Source organism: Bemisia tabaci, chromosome 2, assembly GCF_918797505.1.
Source record: "Bemisia tabaci chromosome 2, PGI_BMITA_v3".
NCBI lineage: Eukaryota > Metazoa > Arthropoda > Insecta > Hemiptera > Aleyrodidae > Bemisia > Bemisia tabaci.
The window spans coordinates 63,914,044-63,935,939 of record NC_092794.1 but is presented as its reverse complement, the minus strand read 5'-3'; the positions used below and the strand labels follow the sequence as shown (position 1 = coordinate 63,935,939).

Here is a 21,896-nt window from a genome sequence, read left to right as displayed (position 1 = left end):
TCGAAATTTTCAGATGTTTTAGATACAATTGCTAACAAAATTGTTTGAAAAATTGAGGGAAAATATTCCCAATTTTTATTAGTAAATCATCGTTTTATTGACGAAAATCTGGCATCGTGTAAAGGCTCATACGGCGTTCTTTCTTAGCACATAAAAATTGTTGATTAATAAGGCCATTTGGCAGGAGCGCGAGCGTGGCGGAGCCTCTCACGGGCACGGGCCCGGAGTTTGGCGTCTGCGAAGCGCGAGTGCGAGCGATCCGCGAGAAGCGCGAGTGTCGGCGAGTGTTCGCGAGCGTCGGCGTCGCAGCATCGGCATCGGCGGCGTCGTCGGGCGATGCAAATTCTTGACCTGCCCTCGTCGACTCCGGTCCTCCAGCCCCGGTCAGTTCAGATTCGGCGCGGTCCTCTCAAGTCCTCCTCCGCGATCGTGCGCCGAGCTCCGCCGCCGAGCACCCCCCAACTTTACCCCCACCCCCCACCCCGCCCCTGAACTCGCGAATTTTTAAAGTTTCCTCGCTCGCGTTTCTTCCGACAGTGATCTTCGAGCCTCGTCTTATCCACCGTCGGGTTTCATGCCGGTGCCTAACGGAGGCTCCCATTCCGATGCCAAAAAAAAAATTCCCCACCTTCTCCTCTCGAAGAGTAAATAAATTATCGAATAAATAAAAATTCGACTTTATATATTTTTAGACGAACTAGGTCTTAGTGAACCGTGCCATACACTTTACAAATACTTCGTAAAGATTAATATATTTGTGTTGTATTAGATTCATGTTGTGCTTTCGATAACTAGGTTGATTGCCAAAGAATTTTTGACCCTTTTCCGGGAACATATATTTGATCTTGTATCGTAAAATAGCTACGATCTAGTGAAAAATCGTCTCCTGTGCCATATTTTCTACAATCAAACCCTCAGAGATACTTGGTGAAGTTTAATAATTGATCAAATTGACTTTTTTTGTTGTGCCAGCAGAAACTAAATTATTAAACGTAACAATAAGGTATTAATCTTTTTTAGAAGCAATTGGATCGACCACATGTGGGGTTTCAGCCTAAATTGACGCTGAGTTGTAAATTTCAGCGTAAATGAGAACTAAATACTGCTACTCCATCACTATGGGTGTCGTTTGTGCTCACATTTTACTCGACCTGATTTTTACCTAGAATACCTAACCTCAACCCTCGCGCATCCGTGGGTCCTGTTTATTTTCGGACCTCGTGAGTAGTATTGGAACTATGGGGTCAGTGAAATTACGCTGGTGTTTCTGTGTGTGCGTGTGGTGTTTCATCTATTGCCGGCCACTGACTGCTGTGGAGAATACCACCGATGCTCTCACTAGTAACACGTTGTGTAAGTAACCTTTCACCTTGCTCTTTCAACTTTTTACGCCAAAATCGTGGCGGCGGAGACTGCAAGACCTTGCCATATGCCCCCTCCTCTGGTCATTGGTGTGCCTCGATTTGCATTCAGTTAGCTATCCACGTTTTTTTTCTGATTTCCATTGCCATGTAATAAGATGTGCGGCTTATCATTAAAATAACACAGATACGTTTTATGCGGTGAGGAGATTGGAGGGTAAAAAATTTTTATCACAAATTTATCGAAAAAGAACTTTTTGTGACTTAAGAATAACTTCGGCTGCAAAAAACACATAATGAGCACTAAAAATGTTTAAAAGAAAATTTACAAAAAACAAACAAACCAACAACAAAATCACTCTAGAGAATGCAGGAACGCATCCAATTTTTATAATATATCCAAAACACAAACATCTTAAGGACGCGGAACCATTCCAGAAAAAATTATACTTTTTTCAAATGTAAGAGTCATAGATGCATAGGTAGATCCACCTTTTAGTGGTCAAAAACTATAGATTACCACCTAAAGTGTAATGAGATTTTTTGGAATAATGAGTTCCGTTTTTCACAAAGAACGGGAATTCTGCTTTTTGGAAAACACTGAAAACGACGTCATCCAAAATGATACATGATTTCTCTCACCTAACAATAAATTCAGTTTTTTTATACCTGATTCCTCAACAATCAAACATTTATCTTCCATCTTTAGAGAAGCATGATAAATAGTCCACACCATATTCAATCGTGTCCATCCATTGATTCTGTTCATTGGCGGATCCAGCAATTTGGCAACACCGGATTTCCTCCATTTAAACTTATGGAAATGTATCGATTCTAGGAGGGACCAGGTGCTCCGACAAGAATCGATTATTTAGCATAGTTTTAAATGGAGGCAATCCGGTTATGCCAAATTGCTGGATCCGCTTCTGATTCTGTTCATCTGGCCGCGTGTGATAATTCCTCCTATAATTGAGCTTTTTGAACGGCAGTTATGAAGTGCCGTATGATGCAATACGGTTATCCAAAGATCACAGTAGCTAGCGATTGAATGGATAGGTTTCAGCGTGATTTTGAGTCAACTACATGTCGCGCAAATAGTAAGCCTCGGAGTTATTTGCTTCGATTTCAGTCCAATGACGGATAATCGATATTTCCCCATTCGATGTTGTGATAAAGGACCGATTATTAAGGTGCTCGTTGCGGTCACCCTGTTTATCGATCCTTTTCCATTGGTTCAAACGGCGGATCAATTGATACATCGACATCGCAAAACACGTTACGCCATTGTTGTAGTCATTGCCTAGAATTAGTTCATGAGCGATTTGTACAGCTGGAAAGTTAGAGTCAACAGGATATTATGAGGATATCTTGCTTCACATTTACTCTGAAAATTCATCCAATAAATGCCATTTTTCCCAAATCAATCTGGAGTAGGCCGTATTTATGTAAAAGTGGCTTTCAAGACGAAAATAGCGATTTCATCTTTCAATAGCGTATCTTACTAACGACTGCGATATGCATTACTTTGTTATAATGTTTGGCTACCGCGATAATGGAGATCAAACGAATAACGGTGCATGGAACAGTGGAACACTCCTTGAGTGGATGGCTAGAAGTTTTTCATGGCCTAATCTTAAGTGCTATGAGTTGAGCCAAGTGTCAAATGTTGTATAAATTGTCTCTATTTCCCTCGTATCTGAGTGGAATAGGAATAGTTCAACAGCGTGCCTTCGGCTACTAATACTTAATCGCAATTCGCGGCTGACAAGATGCCAATCAGGTGTCATTGATCTAGGTTAGACTGGAGGCAAAAAAATAAACGTAGCAAATTCTGGGTTTTAAAGTGTGAAAGACAAAGAGTATTTGCGGTGGTTACTTCGAGAAAATTCCTCTGCTTGCGCTTTGCTAATATGCCGTTTCGTCGATCATCATCGTAGAGCATATTCATAGAGTAGAGAGAGTCGTAATGTGAATTGGAGAGCTAGCGCCCTGCGCCATGTTCGGGTCGAGGAGTTCCGAGCCCGGTGTGTGCCGAGCCTCGGTTACTTTTTCGAAACATTTTCGATCCAAAATGGCGATGTAGAATACGTAGTAATTCCTATCCTCTTTGTTTACATCAGATAGTCGCGCCCCCGTGTATCAAAAATAATCGATTATGTATCAAAAAAGTGACCCGGCGCACAGTGGATCGAGTCAATGAGAGAGATCGGGCATGAGATTTTTCACTAAAATTGCAAATTTAAACGTTTATTTCGCCACATTTTTAATTTGAAGGGGTGTTCCTAGAAGACAATTTTACGATGCATCCAATTGACTCACTTTTAAAACCTCAAAATTTTGTATAAACGGAGTTAAAAGCGTTTAAAGTTTCCAAATTTTGTCCGACCTCTCCAATTGACTCGATCCATTGTGCGGCGTGACAAAGGAGTCTCGGGATTCGGGACCTTGTAAATGCTTAAAACTGGTGCCAGCTTTCCTATTGACATTACGACTCTATGTACTGTATAATTTTATTATGCATCTATAGCGAGGCATAGAGTAATGGAAAGGAATTCAACAATATGGAATGACTAGTTTAAAACGCCTCATGAGATCCTATCCTTGGAACTCTGTAGAATGAATCGGATGGTTCGGTCATCCATAAGGGAATTATATTTGTTTTATCATAGAGGATCTGATCAATTTTCACGATGCATTAATTTTTTTTAAAAATCACTGATTGGAAGAGAGTAAGGTAGGCCAAGTAGATGCATAAATTACATTTTATTCAACCAGATGCATTTCGGCCCATGGGGCCATCTTCAGTAGTATACATATGAGAGCACAGCATACAAGCAAATATACATGCAAAATCGAAAGGCACTAAATGTAGTTAGTACCCGTAGTTTTATTCTTAATTCCATGCCTTTCGATTTTGCATGTATATTTGCTTGTACGCTGTGCTCCGATATGTATATTACTGAAGATGGTCCCATGGGCCGAAATGCATCTGGTTGAATAAAATGTAATTTATGCATCTACTTGACCTACTTTACTCTCTTCCAATCATGTTTTAAAAGATGCAGTATCCGCTCTTTCAAAACCTAAAAATCCCTGCATGACAGAGGCGAAAGACGTTCAATGGAAAAGAGCTTTTAAACATATTCTCAAATAGGTGTCAGAAAAAGAATGATCAAGTGACAGATTTTATGCCCTCTTCCAACTTTTAATGACATGCTCTATACCAACCTACAATTGTATTATTTTTACGTATTGTACTCTATCACGCACTATAAAAATGTAATATAAAACCATAATGGTAAGCGGAAGCGCGAAGCGCATCAGAGGGTCGAATAGCGAAGCGGTCAGCGGTCGTTGCTCCCTAATTTCTTATAAAAGGCACTATTTGAAAATGGATTCGTTTTATTCCATTTATTTTGAAATTAAAGAGGAATGAAGAATTATTAGAATCGTGTACAGTCAAAAAATCAAACACTTGCCAGTTGTTGAATGTTATTATTAAAAGGGCCCAATAAAAAAAATACAATTACGATTTTAGGAATATTTTAGCTACCCTATATCCGGAATTTTTTTTATTTTAGCACTTAATTTAGCTATTATATATAGGTACATAAATAAAAACGAAAGTCTATCACTGGCTGTTCATTCTATGACTACACATTATGAAATCGTTTATGCTTAGTAACACCATTTTCAGTATGAGAAAGAAAAGGATTTAGCCAAGGTGTTATGGTTATCACTGCTTTATTTATTTTATAAACATTTTAGACGCTAAAGCTTTTCGGCTCGCGGCCATCATCCGCTGCGCATCATCTTGCCGCTGTGCGATTATCGGCGTTAATTTAGGTGTGCTGCAGTCTAGACTTCAGCACACCTAGGTAAATTAATGCCGATAATCGCACAGCGGCAAGTTGTCAATAATAGTCACCAGCATAATGTTTTTTAAGTCTTTGTTAAAGTTGTTGTAGTTTTGTAGTTTTGACCTTTTTTATGCTCTGATGATGGCCGCGAGCCGAAAAGCTTTAGCGTCTAAAATGTTTATAAAATAAATAAAGCAGTGATAACTATAACACCTTGGCTAAATCCTTTTCTTTCTCAGACTACACATTATCTCTTGATTTATTTTTACAAATAACACTTTCTTAAGGCGCACCCTCTGTTCGGTGTATAGACAAAATGTTGACGTCACCTGTTTTATGTTACTCATACCATCATTAATGTGACATGATTAACTTTTATTCCGTCGATTCCCAAACTGTGCCGCCCCTTTCGCGGAAGATGCATTACGTGTAGTGAACTATCGCAGTTCAGGCATTATCTATCGGCTAATTTTGTGCTTCTCTCCTAATCTCTGAAGACCGAACCGAAGGTTGTCAGAACTGGTGGACAAATTTGCCCGGAGAATGATTCCCAAGTCAAAAATTCCGCCTATTCCTCAAAAATTGGCACTATCGTTACTCCCTCCTAACTGTGACCCTGACAAATTGTGTGACAATAATAGGAAAACCTCAAGTCGTCGAAGAATTAGCACATTTAATAGTGGGTGGCTGCACAAAGCTCAGGGAAGTCGACTGGAAAAGCAGAGGAAAACAATTGCTCGTATTTATGCTGAAAGGAACTGTGTGCCCAGGGTTTGCGTGAGACAGTGGCATGGCATGCTTTGCGATCTATCGATATTTCCACATTTGAAACTATGGTAAAGAATCGATTATTGAGGTGTTCACTGCGAACACCGTGTTAATCGATACTTTTCCATAGGTTTAAATGACCGATCAATCGATATATCACAAAGCACGCCGCGCCACTAGCGTGCGACATAGTTCATTTTGGCATAAACACGTTCAATTGTACCTGTGACAATCGTAAGAGCGGAAGATTTTCAATTTGTATGAGCAGTTAGTTGCCCATTTCAACCCAAGTTGTCAAGGATATGCCCCCCCCCCTTTTTCCTTGTTGTTATTATTTTGAAACAGACACAGGAATCTTGATTTATCCGCTACTGTCCCGCTTCGCCCCCCCCCCCCCCCCCCCCCGCGATGGCTACTTTCTCCTCCCACCAAAATATCGCGTGGGTTTTGCACGGAGCTTGGGTGCGCCTTTGCGGGAATACCATGGTTGTTGCCAATTTTCACCATATAATCTTATTTTTAATAACTTTTATGGGGAAATTTTCTATAGATGAGTGAAGACTCAGTCAACACGAGGTTGACTACGCTGCTTGAACGCTGATTTTGTACCGAGTCATAAACAACACCTCGTATGTTTGTTGCTGTGTTTGAAAAGTACGCTTCGTATGGCATGACGCATAAGCTGTTTCTGGCGCTTGATTTCATCGGCACGTTGCAAAAATAGTGTAATTCTTAATTTAATTTGCTCAGAAGTGAGAATCCTCTCTTAGGTTTTCAGACTCGCACATTCAAAAATGTCAAGGATCTAAAAAATGCTCAAACCACTCTTTTTACCTTCAGTTTCTTCGTTTATCCTTATCTCTATTAATTTTTTTTCTCAAATGACGAACAAGTTACGGGGTGCCAGTGATTTTACTAATTGGGGGAAGGAGTCTAAAAGAGATCCATGGAGGATTGTTAAGAACGGGTATAAGCTTGCGTTACGAGTGCGTTACGGGGAGATGGGAAAGGCAAAAACTCGATTTTTAGCGTTATGCGTATTTTAAAAGGGGCCTCTGGATAATTTTTTTGCTCGCGTAAGGTCATTTTGACTACATTTTTAAGTGAAGGTGAATCAATGCAAATTGACATACCACATTCATACTGTGGAATTCGAAATTTCTCGCTTGCTTGGAGATGATTTCTGCGTCATTTTGAAGAAAATGATCTTCCACTAGTATCTGGTCTCCTATAGTTCATTTTGCATGTATTGAAACAGAGTTAAATTCGTTGAGATTACGGGCTTTGTCGATCCACTGATCATAGTTAGAAGACTAGTCACTGATCATAGTTAGTAGAATGGCTTTGTCAATGCACTCGAAAGAAGTTCGATCGTGGGAACTAAACGTTCAGTGTTTTGCCCATGATTCTACCTAGAAATTGACTACTAGACAGGGTTTTTAAGAACCAAAATATACAGGGTGTTTCGAAAGAAATTATTCACCTTGAATATCTTTTGAACATATTTAAATATCGAAAAGTGCCGGACCGCTTTCTGGGGGACCCGAAAGTGCGAATGTGCGGAAAATGGGTCCCCCTTGAAATATTGAATACGTGTTTCGGCGTTTTTTTTATATTAGAATTCGTTCAAAAGAAATTCACGGTCGATACTTTCTTCTCAAACCCCCTACGTGTTACTGTGTAGGCACTTTACGTATAATATGATAGACACATTATCTATTTCCAAATTCAACTCATAAGTTGTAAAATGACTGTTATTTATGTCAATTTACACCTCCATGCTTACCGAAAAACTGAAGCAAAATCGGGCACTAAAGTATACTTTCACTACAACACTAAAGTGTACTAGTTTCGGGATATGTTTTCGATAGAAAAATGTTCCTGTCTACTGCATACAACTTCATTTTCACAAAATTAAAAATTCTTCCTATAGAGGAGGAAAGGAATTTGTGTGAAATCAATCTGTAGTTCTTTACCTCGTGTTTTTATTGCGAGCGGGAAGTTTGAATTTACTGATTAAAAATGTAAATTACGCACCTTTATTTCACACTTACGAATTAATTTTGAAATTGTTCGATATGATTAACGCGTGTTTTGCGTGGAATATATGTGCCGTATTACTTATTTTCATACCTTGTCTAGTGGTGCATTGTATTTTCACCATAAAACTGTTTGGTATTTCCAGAGACAAATAGAGACCGAGCACGCCCTATTCCGCCAATGTATTTTGAGTGAGGCACATCTAATTCTCGCGGATTCAACAAAACAACGGTCATCATTTTTCTGATTTCGCCTAAAGTTGACTGGTGCTAGTCGCATCTGGTGAGCTTTTGGTAATATGGCGATTTGTTTACATTCTTCCTTATCACTTGCAAAGCGGAAAATTTTCCAATTTTTCCTTTGAAACTCTCCGAATTTGTCATAAAATGACTTTTTACCAAGTAAATAATTAATTCACCCCTTCTACTCAACATTTGTGATACTTTCGGTGGTTTCACTTCTTGCAGTGAGAAACAGATTCCTCGAGACAGCCTGGTCCTCAGATTGTTCAACTTCCATATACCATATGGATAATTATTTTAGCAATCGAAATGTTCTTTGACTGTAAATGGTGTGTAATTTTTTCAAGATAATTCTCTGTAAATAATTCTGTTTCCAAAATCCTATCCCGAAGCCTGATGTAATGCATTGAATGCGGAGCATTTCGACTGAAGAGTCGATATGTGTCTTTAAGGAGCTGTGTAAATGAAACGGTTGGATAAGCCTGTAAGCAGTACAATTTCTTTTGTGTGTGAAAAATAACTGAATGTCCAGAATTCTAAACATCTGACCGTATCTCAAGTACCTGAAGGAAATGTTGGTCAGGTCAGAGTTTGTGAATCCTTGGCAGCAGTTACTGAAATTCTCCTACGTACTTAACAACTTTGCTCATTAAAGTTTGGTAAGTGAGAAATGTAAACCAACAATAAGTAGTGCGCGGATTGAATCTTCGCCTGTTCTCGTCAAGAGGTAGATTTGACGCATTATGAAAAAGCTAAAAACTGCAAATAAGCTGTCACATTTCTTTCTTGAAAGATGCCTGTTCAAACTAAATTTAGTTTCTTTATTTCTGAATGATGAAAGAACCTTTAAGGGCCGAAATATCACGAATTTTGATCTATAAGTTGTAAGAGAGCACTCTGGTGAGATCCTCTTTCCTTTTTTCGAGTTACACATTTTCCAATTTTACAGGAAGTAGTATTAGTTGCATCCAGTATCACAATTTATATGTATTCAATGTGTTTCCTCATCGAAATGAGCGAAGAAAAAACATTTACTTTTATTTTCACCGAATTAATGAGAGTTTTACTGCCAACTGAGCTAGCAAATGTTTACGGTGAAGCTACTTTATTTGTTTCACGACTCCCAATTTTAGGAATTCTAATAGCGTATACATCATTTCTCATTTAATGCAAGGTTGAAATACTTTATGATGGTGGTGGAAGAGACAATTCTGGTAAAATTGAGAGAATAATCAGGAAGAAAAGTTCTTAAACAAATCTCAGGAACTCCATCAGATGATGGGCACTTCACCCTCCAAGGATTTTTACACTATGGAGTTATGGGCTAATACTGACAAGCATAATATGATGGATCTGAGCGGTCTCTTACTTACCTAACTTTGATGAGCGAAGGCCTAAAATAAGTAGAAGAATTGCATTAACTGCTGCCAAGGATTCACAAACTCTGACCTGACCAACATTTCTTTTAGGTACTTGAGATACAGTCAGATGTTTAGAATTCTGGACATTCAGTTATTTTCCACACACAAAAGAATTCGTACAGCTTGCGAGCTTATCCAAACGTTTCATTTACACGCCTCCTTAACAACAAATATCGACGCTTCGCAGCCATAACACTCCGCTTTCAACGCACTTCATCAGGCTTAGAGATAGGATGTTGGAGACATCAAGCATTTGATCCACGATTAATACTTATCATAGTGAGCAGCTTATGACATAGACAGTAAATTTTTTTTCGTCAAATTTCAATACAGTGTATCTGTAAGACTGGCAGTGCTGCTGTGATCAGGTTCTTGACAGATCTCAAATAGCTAAAATATCTCTATCCTGCGACATGATATGGAGGTTAATAGATTGAGAATTTGATCACAAGGTATTGATACAGTCTAGAAAAAATTATACACCATTTAAAGTCAAAAGAAAGTTCGATAACTAAAATTATCCATTATGAAGTTGAACAATCTGCGGACCAGGCTCAGAGTCTCGAGGAATCTGCTTCTCACTACATAAAGTGAAACCACCGAAAGTATCACAAATGTTGATTAAAAGGGGCGAATTAATTTTTTACCTTCTAATAGGTCATTTTATGACAATTTGGAAGAGTTTCAAATGAAAAATTGGAAAATTTTCCGCTTTGCAATTGATTAGGAAGAATGTAAACAAGCCGCCATAATGCCAACAGCCGAGTAGCATCAGTCAACTTTAGGCGAAATCAGAAAATACATGACTGTTGTTCCGTTGGATCCCCGAGAATTAGATGTGCCTCACTGAAAACCCAACGTGCTCGGTCTCTATTTGTCTCTGGGTATTTCTGATGGAAAAATTTAACCGATTTTCCTTTAGACTTTATGCAAAAATAAAAAAAATATTAGGTTTTTTTTTTCGTGTTCCTATTTTTGTAAACATTCAATTGATTTGATCTAATTTGCAACATTAGAATATACTCGTTGTTACGTTCCCGCCGCTGGGAAACAACGAAATGTTCGACCGATACCAAATTTGTCGCCCTCTCGACAAAAGGACATACTTACGCTTCGCGATGAAACCTGCCGTCCATGAAACTCACTGCTTTTCCAGGCTCATCTCAACGTGTAGTTACACCTTTTATCAGACAAGCGACGAATTATAGCAGTGATTCATCGAACACGTAGTCTCATGAATGTCATTATTAGTTCTTAAAATTGCATGCCTAAACTGTTCCACAGACAAAAACACACTAATAATCTGTGTCGTCGACCCGAATGCCAAAGATCGTACACTTTTCGTCGAAAAAATGCGGGGAAAGAGAAAGATAAAATAACCTCATCAGACAAAAATTAATTGTTGTAAAGCATTCCGTAAGTACATATATTTTCTCACCAACTCGTCGATGAATGGAATGTAATTTTTTTTAAAACAAATTTTTATTCTTAAATTATACATTTAATAACATTGATCACATATTCTCCGGTTTTAAGCTAAAATACGATCATGATAACTTGCCTTAAAATTCGGAACAGAGTATTTGAAATCTTCGTTTGCGATGCGGTTATTAATGATCCATTTTTGACTTCGGACTTATAAATAAATTTTCTCGGAAAAAATGGAATACCTGATTTAACAATTTTGTAGTTAAAAAAAGTATCCGACGTGTTTCAATGTAGATTTTACAACGAAAAAATTCTAATTTAACCACATAAACCTTACTGTAAAATGTACATTTGGAACATGTCGGACATATTTTTTAACAATTTATTTGTTAAATCAGCAATCAAGTTTTCCGAATTTTTCTTGTGTCACCTCGAAAGTCAATCAAAAATGATTTGACTGTATCGATCCAAAGTACCACTTTCGAACACTTGGATTAAGCGTTCACCGCGAATTCGTGTACACTACAAACTCTTTTTACCACATGCTGTAACACGCAGCAATGTGAGAATTTTCATATTGGCTCCTTAAACAACATACTCAGATCATGGATGTTGAGCATACATACTTTTTAGGAAATTTAAGTTTTCCTCCTCCCCAAAGGGGCGTCAACCTCTTCTTGCCTCTGACAGGGCCAGATTAAGGGGGTGGCGACATGGGCCACGGCCCACGGCGGCAAATCGAAGGGGCGGCAAAAATTTGCAATTTTTTAATGTGTAGGTATAAAAAAAAAAAAAAAAATTTATAAAAACAAAATTACAAACTAGAAAAGGCGACAAAATCTCTCGTTTCCTGAGATTATAGTAATTTCTAATTTTGTCGTCTCTTGGTGATACAAGAGACAAGCACCCTCAATAAGTCGAGTTACGAGAGAAACCAAACACGCAATTTGGACTGAGAGAGAATTGATGACGAGGACTTGAGATGAAAAGGAGAAGCCCTCGGCGCGGCGATCGGCATGTAACACATATGAGCGCCTATAAGACTGCACGAATACTTCACGCATTGCACCAAACACAGTGCGGTCATTGTTGTTAGCGTGAAACGGAAAGCGCCTACAAGAATGCATGAATACTTCACCCATTGCGCCAAACTTAGTGCGGTCAGCGTGAAACGCATAGCGCCTACAAGACTGCGTGAATACTTCACGTATTGCGTCCAACACGGTGCGGTATGCGCGGCGCGGCGGCGGAAGTTAAAATCATTGAACCAAATTTATGTTTGTTCTTTCATAATTTCATCGTTCATTTCTTATGAATGGAAGGCCTTGTCCACACAGGGATAGATTTACGGAACTTAACTTTCGCGCAATGTTTCGTGAACTTTTGATAGTAGTGTTGACAGGGCTTTCCCAAAAAATGTGTTCAACACGAGTACAAGCGTCTTATGCACCCCTCCCCCGCTGGCACGTTCATTTGATGGTTTTTATCGAGTTTCAAAACGAATGAGGAGGGGGCGCCAAAATATAGGTGGCCCATGGGCGGCAAGTAGGTGAATCCGGCCCTGCCCTATGACAATCATTCGGCTATTTCCGGTAATTTTCGGCTTTTTCCTGTCCTTGTTTTTAGCTTTACTCTCTTTTTCCGGTCCTTGTTTTTAGCTTTACTCTTCATCACACGAAAAACTCGCCGTGGCAGGTGACGAGGGATTTTCATGGTATTTTTAGAAATAACCATTAATTACGATTGGCACGGGACTTATCTGTAATGCCAGTATTTAATTCATTAATCCACCATACATGCTCGATCTTAAAATGAAAGAGGCTCAAGGACTTTAGTAAGCAAGTGAAAGTGACTTTTAATCCCTTTCTTCCGACACCGTGTGACAATTCTCTCGCGCTTGCGGGTTTACTTGATTTTCAGTGTGTCAAGCTCCACAAATAAACCTTGCTCGTCTTTGTGAATAGAGGTCGTTGGATAAGTATTTTGGGTGACAAACAAATTAAAAAATGAAAAATCATAAATAAGGAACTATGTCTCGTGTCTGAATTAAACAAATCCTGGAAACCTATGATACCTACATGTCACCTGTTGGTTTGAATACTTTCATCAAATAAACTAAGATTTTGTTGGTTTATGTTTTAATAAATAAAATTCTATATCGGGATAGTTCTATATTTCCAACGTTTATTTTAGCTTGAAGATGCCATGAAAATTATATATATTTTTACATTTTTTTGGAGAATTCGATGAATAAGTCCAAAAAAATACTATTTCAGCAGCATTGTAGCTTCTAATTTCGGTTTCATTATTGCAAAATCCGTCCAGCTACTACACATCACTAGAAAAAAATTGCCTTTTTCTTAGCCAATTGAAACCGTCATGAAGATCCGCCCAAACAGCTAACTTAATGCACGTATTTTCAGACAATGCTGATTAAATCAATGTAAAATTAATATTTTACCCACAGATAAGACTCAGTTTGAATGAAAATATAGTATGATCAGTAATCAGCATACGTACCTACGTACATCTCCTCTATGACTCCAAATTTTGTGGTACATCGATAAATTTCAAGATAATTCTCCTCGAGGTTTTTCATAATTTGTCTAGTTTAAAAGCTTCCTAATTTAAATCTAAAAAACCCAATTACCAGAAAATGTGTCTCTTTTGGATTTCTTGACAGCATACAGATCTTGACCGAGAAAATGAATGCGTAGAGAAAAGCAGCATACTGCATGAGCTCTCGACTTAAACCTCTTAACACGTGTTTTAGCTCTCAAGTTGAGTGTCCTCTCCAGGTTACCTTATCATCAACAGAAATTTTACCGAACGTGCTATAGACTCAAAATTGGCGCATCAGACTTCAATGCGCTTAACTTTGATCTTCTTAATCCCGTGTTAGGAGGTTTGTCATGTTCGACTTAAAATTTAATGTTGTCACTTGATGAGAAAACTGAGATAAAACCGTCATCAGGACTCTCTGATGTTGGAGTTGCCGAACAGTCAAGTGTGCTTTTTTATAGTTTTATGAAAATGGTACAAGCATGAATAATAAATCTGTCTTTTTTCACATTTTAACAAATAATTGATAAGAATGTCCAAAAGTATTTTATACTTTTTCTTCTCCTTTTTCTCATTCAACTTCTTCTACTACTACTTATTCCTCTTCTATTTCTTATTCAAAATGTGTCACTCACCATCTAATACTCACCTGCAGGAATAATAATTACAACAATGCAGTTGACAAAGCGAGACTTCGGAGGCACACTTTGATGTAAGGTGTTGAAGTCTATCGGAACTTTCCTTGAGGCGAGCCAATTGTGCTGGAAAATTGACGCAGTTTTTCCTGGTTTTCGGAGGGTTTAAACCTTAGTAAAACTAGGAAAAATTGTCATTTGATGTCGCTCGGAAATAAGGAAAATCGTATTGAAACCTCGAAAAAACCTCAAGGTCTCTCGTGTTCAACGTTGAAGTTTCCAAACCAAAAAGAAAGAAATACATATGCATCAAATAATTATAATAATAATCTTGATCAAAGGAATCAGTGGGTGTGGTCATTCCCATGATTGCACCAGTTACTCCAAATGCATTCAGTGTAAAATTAGATTTTTTTCCGCGAGAAATTAAGGATGAATTTTAGTGCTAATGGTACTTCTTACACCTACACTGAACCAGTCAACTAGTTGTTTTATAGGACACCTCGGTCCACATCTTGCCATATTGATAAGTGAGCAAGAGTACAGATTTTAGAAAGAGGGTGGACAGTTGCAGCGCGACAATTGAAGACGCTCTTCAGTACGTGCTCTTTCCGGTTGAATCCATTTAGATCATTCATAAACCCAAGATTACAAGCTAAAAATAATCTACAAAAAAACTAATGCCACTGTCCAGCCCAAGGTCGGTAAAGTGTGTGTTTTGATGGTGGTCATCCAAAACGTTTCATTACAATTTTTAACATTCACGATTATACTAGAATAACTGGTATGCAATCTAATGAAATATACTCGCACATAATAATTGAGCAATTATCTTCCTTTATGGTTCCTTGTCCCATTGAAAATCATTCAACATTACATATCTCCCTGAGAGGACGCTTTAAAAATAATAATTATGAAGATAATAAATAAAAATAACACAAAAATAAAAAACATAAAAGTTGAAATAAATCTATCCTTAAATTAAAACTTTTTCAACCTCTGTATTTCAGTACCTCATCATGGTATCCTGGATTTGGGATGATTTTAAGTAGAAAGTTGATCGTATTTTTATCCTAGCGATCAAAATTTGACGTTTAGTTGTTTATACAGTACTTTCAAGTTTATTTATGGAATCCTTACAATGCATTACTCAAAAATTACATGAATTAAAAGTAAAAAATGATCCATCTTGTTCCAGCCGTAAATTTCTGTCTCTGCCATAAAATTGCAGCCTTCAACTTTTACCGACAGCATTTCTTTTCAAGTACACGATAGCACTCGAGATCGGCCTCAACCTACTATCGTAACCTCTCAATAATAAATCTGAATGGCGTTACTCAAAAATTTGCAAAATTGAAACGACGATTACGTAATGGATAGAATATTTGACATTGACATATTAATATGGATTATTCAGCGAATGCGGATTGCTAAAGTCGCATCTCCAATTGTGATGTTGCAAATTTCTACTCATGCGTTTTATTTTGTTCAAAGAAATCTTACTAACGGCATTTCGTATCAATTTGTAAAAATGTATTACGCTTTTTCAAGAATATTCTCAGAGAAGGGCATGTTCGTAAGAGGACCTTTTAGTGCCCTTTCTTTAGGAAGACAGGGATTTCATTCAAATCCGTCCCAAACAAGACTCTGTGATGAAAAAATCCTTTAATGAAAATTTAGTTTGAGTTCAACGCTCCTTTTTGCAATACAGCATTGCAAAGTCTGCCTTTTTTACCATTGAAAATGCTTATATTTTGAAGTCGTTTGGTTAAAAAACAACTTTAATCTCTTTTGTTGGGGGGGGGGGGGGGCACAATTTTATCAACTTATGTTACGCGGGACTCAAGACTGTTGTTGACACTACGATTTGACGATCATCAGTCAATAAAACGTTGCAAATCATATGCAAAGTGTCCCAGACTACCTATGCCTTTGGTTTTTTCCCCGATTATTTTAGGTCGGTTGATGTCTGGGACCATGCAGAAGTTTAAATAGAGAATGAGCCCCAAATGAGCTGAATGACCACGAAACTACAAAATTCCAATTCCTAGGGCCCATTCCCTATTCAATTATCCATTATCAAAAATCATCCGACCGAAATTAACCGTGGTCTGGGATACTTCGTATAAACTTTGCAACGCCGTATCACAACTGATCGCTACATCGTAGTATGCAACAACAGTCTTAATCCCCGGGTAACATCAACTGATGTAATTGCGCCTCATAAAATAAAAAATAAGATCAAACAATTAAAGTTGAACCGAACAACTTGATGAAACATGCATATGAAATATTTCAATTCAATTTCTGACATTCAGGTTGAATAAGACAGAGCAAGGCTCCTTTTTCTGATATCACAAGTCAACAAAGAGAATAAACCAGTGCAATGAAGCAATGCATTCAATGAGATCCATAATATCGTCGTAATACAACTATTCGTACTCCATGGACACGCGTGTTGCATATGAAAAATTTGAAGGCGCCCCGATCACTCTAGTCCATGAACCATGCACATGCACACAGTAGCGTATGATGAGCAGTTACGATTATGTGGCGAGATGAAATTATTTGATAAAGCTGGGGTAAGAGGACAGGAAAGAATAGGTTCGTGCCATTTTCACATATTGAGATAATACCAACACTACACCGGGTCGTGACAGCGTGTCGCTGCGGGTCTGGGCCAAAATTACCGGAGTGCCTTCAATTTTTAGGATGCAACACGGATATCCATAGAGCACGAATAGTTGCATCAAAGCGTTATTATACCAATACCATTATCCTATACTCGCGGATATTAATACTGAAGCGTTAAGAAAAAAATGCTGTATGAACTTTTGAGCGTTGTCAAATTTCCCCCAATTAAATATGAATTTCCTGGAAAACTTGTAAGCTCTTATTTTTTAAATTTCTAGGGAATTTTCTGCTCAATTAATTCTAATATTTCTGAAAACTTCAAGGAAATGTATCCCTAATTATCCTGAAAAATGATGTATTGTCAGCAAAATTTGCGGAAGTCTGGATCTTAATACAGTGTTTTTCTGTAGCGGCTTTGCTTTGGCGGCAGCCAAGGCTAGTAAAAAGTTCAAAATTTGTACTGCTGTACTGCCAAAATAAACTTTCTCAAGCCAAAACCTGTGATAAAACACTAATTTCCCTGGCAACTTGTCAATGTTTTTCTTCCACTTTTGAATGCATTAAAATATTCTAAATTTTCAGAAAATTTCAAGAAATATATTCATAACTTTCGTCAAAAATGAACATTTTATCCGAGGAAATTTCGCAAACTTTCAATGTTCGTGGGTCGAATGAATGTTTTTTGTTACTGTTGTACGGCACTCTTCCTTCGTGAGGCAATGTAGATCATTTTGAGCAGCGCTTTAATTGACACTTGACCAGCTGGCAACACACCTTTAGCGCAGCGCACAGTAGAACGAGTCAATATAAAAATTTGATGCTGGACATGAAATTTTTTCTTAACACCGCAAACTTTGATACTTCTTTTGTAACTGTTCAACTATAAGGGGTGCTTGGAAACGATCATTTTAGGAGAAAACCGGCGGGACCGCTTTTAAAATTCTATGTTTTATATTAAAAAAACATGCGAACTTTTAAAGTTTCCACATCATGCTCGGCTTGCGCCACTGTGCGGTGACTGATCGCGCCTCCTGTTTTCCGCGGATGTGGCTTACCCTCCTAGGCTGACCAGTGCCGACCAGTCTCTGCCGTGCTAAGGAAGAACGCCGTATGAACACTCGAGCGTTGTCAAATTTCCCTTGATAAAACATGCATTTTTGACGAAATTCATGCATATTATTCCCTAAAATTTTCAGATATTTTAGATTAAATTGCGCACAAAATTGTGTGAAGATTTCGGGGGAAAATATTCACAAATATCCCAGGAAATTCGGTTTTTATCGGAGGAAACTTGGCAACGTCTGAAGGCTCATACGAGGTTCTTCCTTAGCACGGCAGCAGTGCCCATCTATCTTCTCTGTTGAGCGCGAGCTTGCGCCCCGCGCATGCCTCTCGCGACCTAACTCGATGGTCAAGAAACCTGCCTCGACGGATCACTTTTCTTCCTTGTCTTTTCCGCCTTTTTGTCCCCGCTCCTTCGCCTTTCCGGTTGATGTGCCCTCAGGGCCCTGAGCAAACCAACCCAGATCAGTATCAAAGCTCTGAACGTGGATTATTGTTTATTCGCATTTGTGACCGGCCACGGAAGAAGGGCCTCTTCTGCCGGCCGTGCTAAGGAAAAACGCCGTATGAGCATTCGAGAGTTGCCAAATTTCCTTTGATATAAAATGTATTTTTGACGGCATTCATGTACACTTTTCTTTGAATTTTTTTAGAGATTTTGGATTAAATTACGTAAAAAATTGTCTGACAATTTTAGCGCAATTTTTTAGCAATATTCAAATTCTTTCCAGTAAATTCGGTTTTTATCGAAGGAAACTTAGCAACGTCTGAAAGCTCATACGGCGCTCTTCTTAGCACGGCAGTCTTGTTCACGGAGGCAAAATTTTCAAGAGGAGAAATTTTTCGATCGTCTCTTGAGAAAAATACTTTGTTTTACACTGAAAAAAAAACCGGTTCAGTGAACCGAACGTTCGGTGCTCCATATCATCCCGAATACTCGGTTTGTCAAACTGAACTTTCGGGGGGGGGGGGGGGGTCAAAGATAGAACATTCCTGAAAATCATGAAAATGACTTTTTAGTAGAGACATTTTTCAGTCACGAGGGGAGGAGGTCCAGACTCTCTAGTGAAAAAGAAAAAAAGAAAATTTAAGAGGCTGCTCAAATCTATGAATTACATAAGATCCAGGAAATCTATTGAGATTTACCCGTGCAATAAGGCAACGTCACGAACGAAGGTCAACGAACGTACCCGGTAGAGATCGAGTAGATCAAAGTTGGCATCGGGTCCAAATCGCCCACAACCACTTAACTTTTTGTTCCTTTTATTGATTTTTCTCTTTTTTGCGCATCGACCAAATTCGCTCTAAAAAATGCGTGTGGGCCGAGCGAAAAAGAAAACGGAAACGGTCGCCGAATCGCGCGGGCCCGGCGACTCAGCTTTCTCGCGATTTTGCATAATTTAAAATTGGCTTTCGAGCTATTTTCTTAATTAGTCCTTCGTCTCGCAAGGCCTTGATGACATGCCTGTAAGGCGATGTGAGTGGAGCAATTGTGCATATCAATTAAACTCTCATTTTTCTCCATCTTAAACGAATATAATTTGTCTATTAACAGTATATTTTTCAAATCGACGTTGTAATCACGCAAACGCATTTTGTCATTTCATCAGAATTTTTGATAATTATTGTGTTAGTTCTTTTATACATAAAAATCAGCTTATTTTTGTAAACAGCGCATGAGTGGGGGCTGCTTAAGTATCACGTTATAGCCACCTGGGAGGGAGAGGATTCAAGCTCAGGCTTACCTAAGCTTCGTCCACTTTAAGAGAAGCTAATACTTCCCAATGGAACTAATTTTTATTATTATTATTTTTTTTTTTTCAAAAAATTTTCAAGCCTCCTGCGTTTCTTTAAGGGGAAAATATAAAGGGGTCAATTTAAACTTACTTAATTTACAAAGAGAGCGCGAGAGATCGGCTCGGGGGTCAAAAATTCGCTCAAAATAGCTTACGTAGTACTTGTAAGGCCCCTGAGAGGTCTTTTTTCTTCTTTCTTCCCGAGGAAGATACACACTTTTTCCTGGACGGCCAAATTCATATTTATGAAAACTCTTTGAAAAGATGTGAAAAAGAAGAGGAAAAAAGGGAGGAGAATAGTAAGAAAAGAAACAATGGTAACAAAAACAAGAAAAATGATCAAAAAAGATACAAAGAAAAGACAGAAAAAAACTGGTATCAGTGGAAAAAGAGATGAAAAATAGATTGCCGTAAAGGAGTCGGAGGAGGATGAAGGAAAAAAATAATAAGAAATGAGTAAGAAGAGGAATAAATTGACGAAACGGAAAAAACAGTCATCAATTTTTCAGTTTTAACCTCGCATCCATTTTATGTGCTCCAACGCGCCGAACAACGCCTATCTTACCCAAAAATTCTAAAAGGTTCATGGAAAATCTCGTTAAGAGTGTTTAGAGAAAGTAAAATAAGGATCCTTCATTCTGGAAGGGAAAACCCCTTGGAATATATGGTAACTCCGAAGTATTTTATGAAAATGTCATCTTGAAAATCATTATTTTACATTGCAAACTAACGCAACCTGAGATTTACCTGCCTGTAAAATCAGAAACATTTGGTTTCGACATTCAAAACTTGTCTCACTACCGATTGATCCTGTACAATCATGGCATCGATTTTCAAACTCTATACGATGTTTTAAAGCATGAAGGTTGACGGATTTAGATAAGAAATGTATACGAGATATGGCAGGAGATTCAGTGAGGCAGCACAGACGGACGTATTTGAATCAAAATAAACCAACTTCCTTATGGCATGGGCCCTGTCATGAATGTACTCGTAAGAGTCTTAGGGCCCATGTTAAAATGGAGATAGATACTTTTGATTTAAATACGTCCAGTAAATAGTCAATGTGTTGTTGACTCGAGCTATCATTCGTTCTAAAGCCAATATGGCGCGACGGGAACTGTCGCTAAAAATTTATGAAGATATTTATTTGTGCTAAAATGAAAGTATATATTTTAGATTAGCGCTCAGTGGTTGAAAATCGCTAGGATAAAATGCAATTTGGATGGAGCCTACAATTTACTAACAGATTATCCTCTCAAATGATATCAATCAACTACTTTCTCAGAGAAAAATATGAGCGGGATGTTCAAAATTCTCGAAGCCAATGTGAACTATTAACGTTGATATCTTAGCTAGAAGTTGGTCTTCGTATTATTCGTTCCGAAATTCGTGTTCTGGGTGAAATTTTGGTGACACCATGTATCAAAATACTTAAAATACCCAGGGCAGGATTTACCTACTTGCCGCCCATGGGCCGCCTGTATTTTGCCGCCCCCTCTCATTCGTTTTGAAACATCAATAAAAACCATCAAGTGAACGTGCCAGTGGGGAAGGATGCAGAAGACGCGTTTACTTGTGTTGGACACATTTTTTGGGAAAGCCCTGTCAACACTACTAGCAAAAGTTCACGGAACTTTGCGCGAAAGTTAAGTTCCGTAAACCTATCTCTGTGTGGACAAGGCTTTCCATTCATAAGAAATGAGCGAAAAAATTATGAAAGAACAAACATAAATGTAGTTTAATGATTTTAACTTCCGCCGCCGCGCTGCGCAGACTGCACTGTGTTTGGCGCAATGCGTGAAGTATTCCGACAGTCTTGTAGGCGCTACGCGTTTCACGCTGACCGCACTGTCTTTGGCGCAATGCGTGAAGTATTCATGCATTCTTGTAGGCGCTATCCGTTTCACGCTGACTGCAGTGATCGCACTATGTTTTATGCAGTGCGTGAAGTATTCGTGCAGTCTTGTAGGCGCTAATAAGGGTTACATGCCGATCGCCGCGCCGAGGGCTTCTCCTTTTCATCTCAAGTCCTCGTCATCATTTCTCTGTAAGTCGCGCCGTTCCAGTCCAAATTGCGTGTTTGG

General features: G+C 38.5%; 1 protein-coding gene across 1 annotated transcript in view; it reads left to right on the top strand.

Annotated features, from left to right (window-relative positions):
* The first annotated feature begins 239 nt into the window (after positions 1-239).
* Positions 240-21,896, top strand: part of LOC109039652 (sodium/potassium/calcium exchanger 5) — a 43,495-nt gene continuing 21,838 nt past the window's right edge. Inside the window, exon 1 of the mRNA XM_019055241.2 lies at positions 240-1,353. Coding sequence (XP_018910786.1) covers positions 1,239-1,353 — 115 coding nt within the window. The 5' untranslated portion in view covers positions 240-1,238. The remainder of the gene's footprint in view (positions 1,354-21,896) is intronic.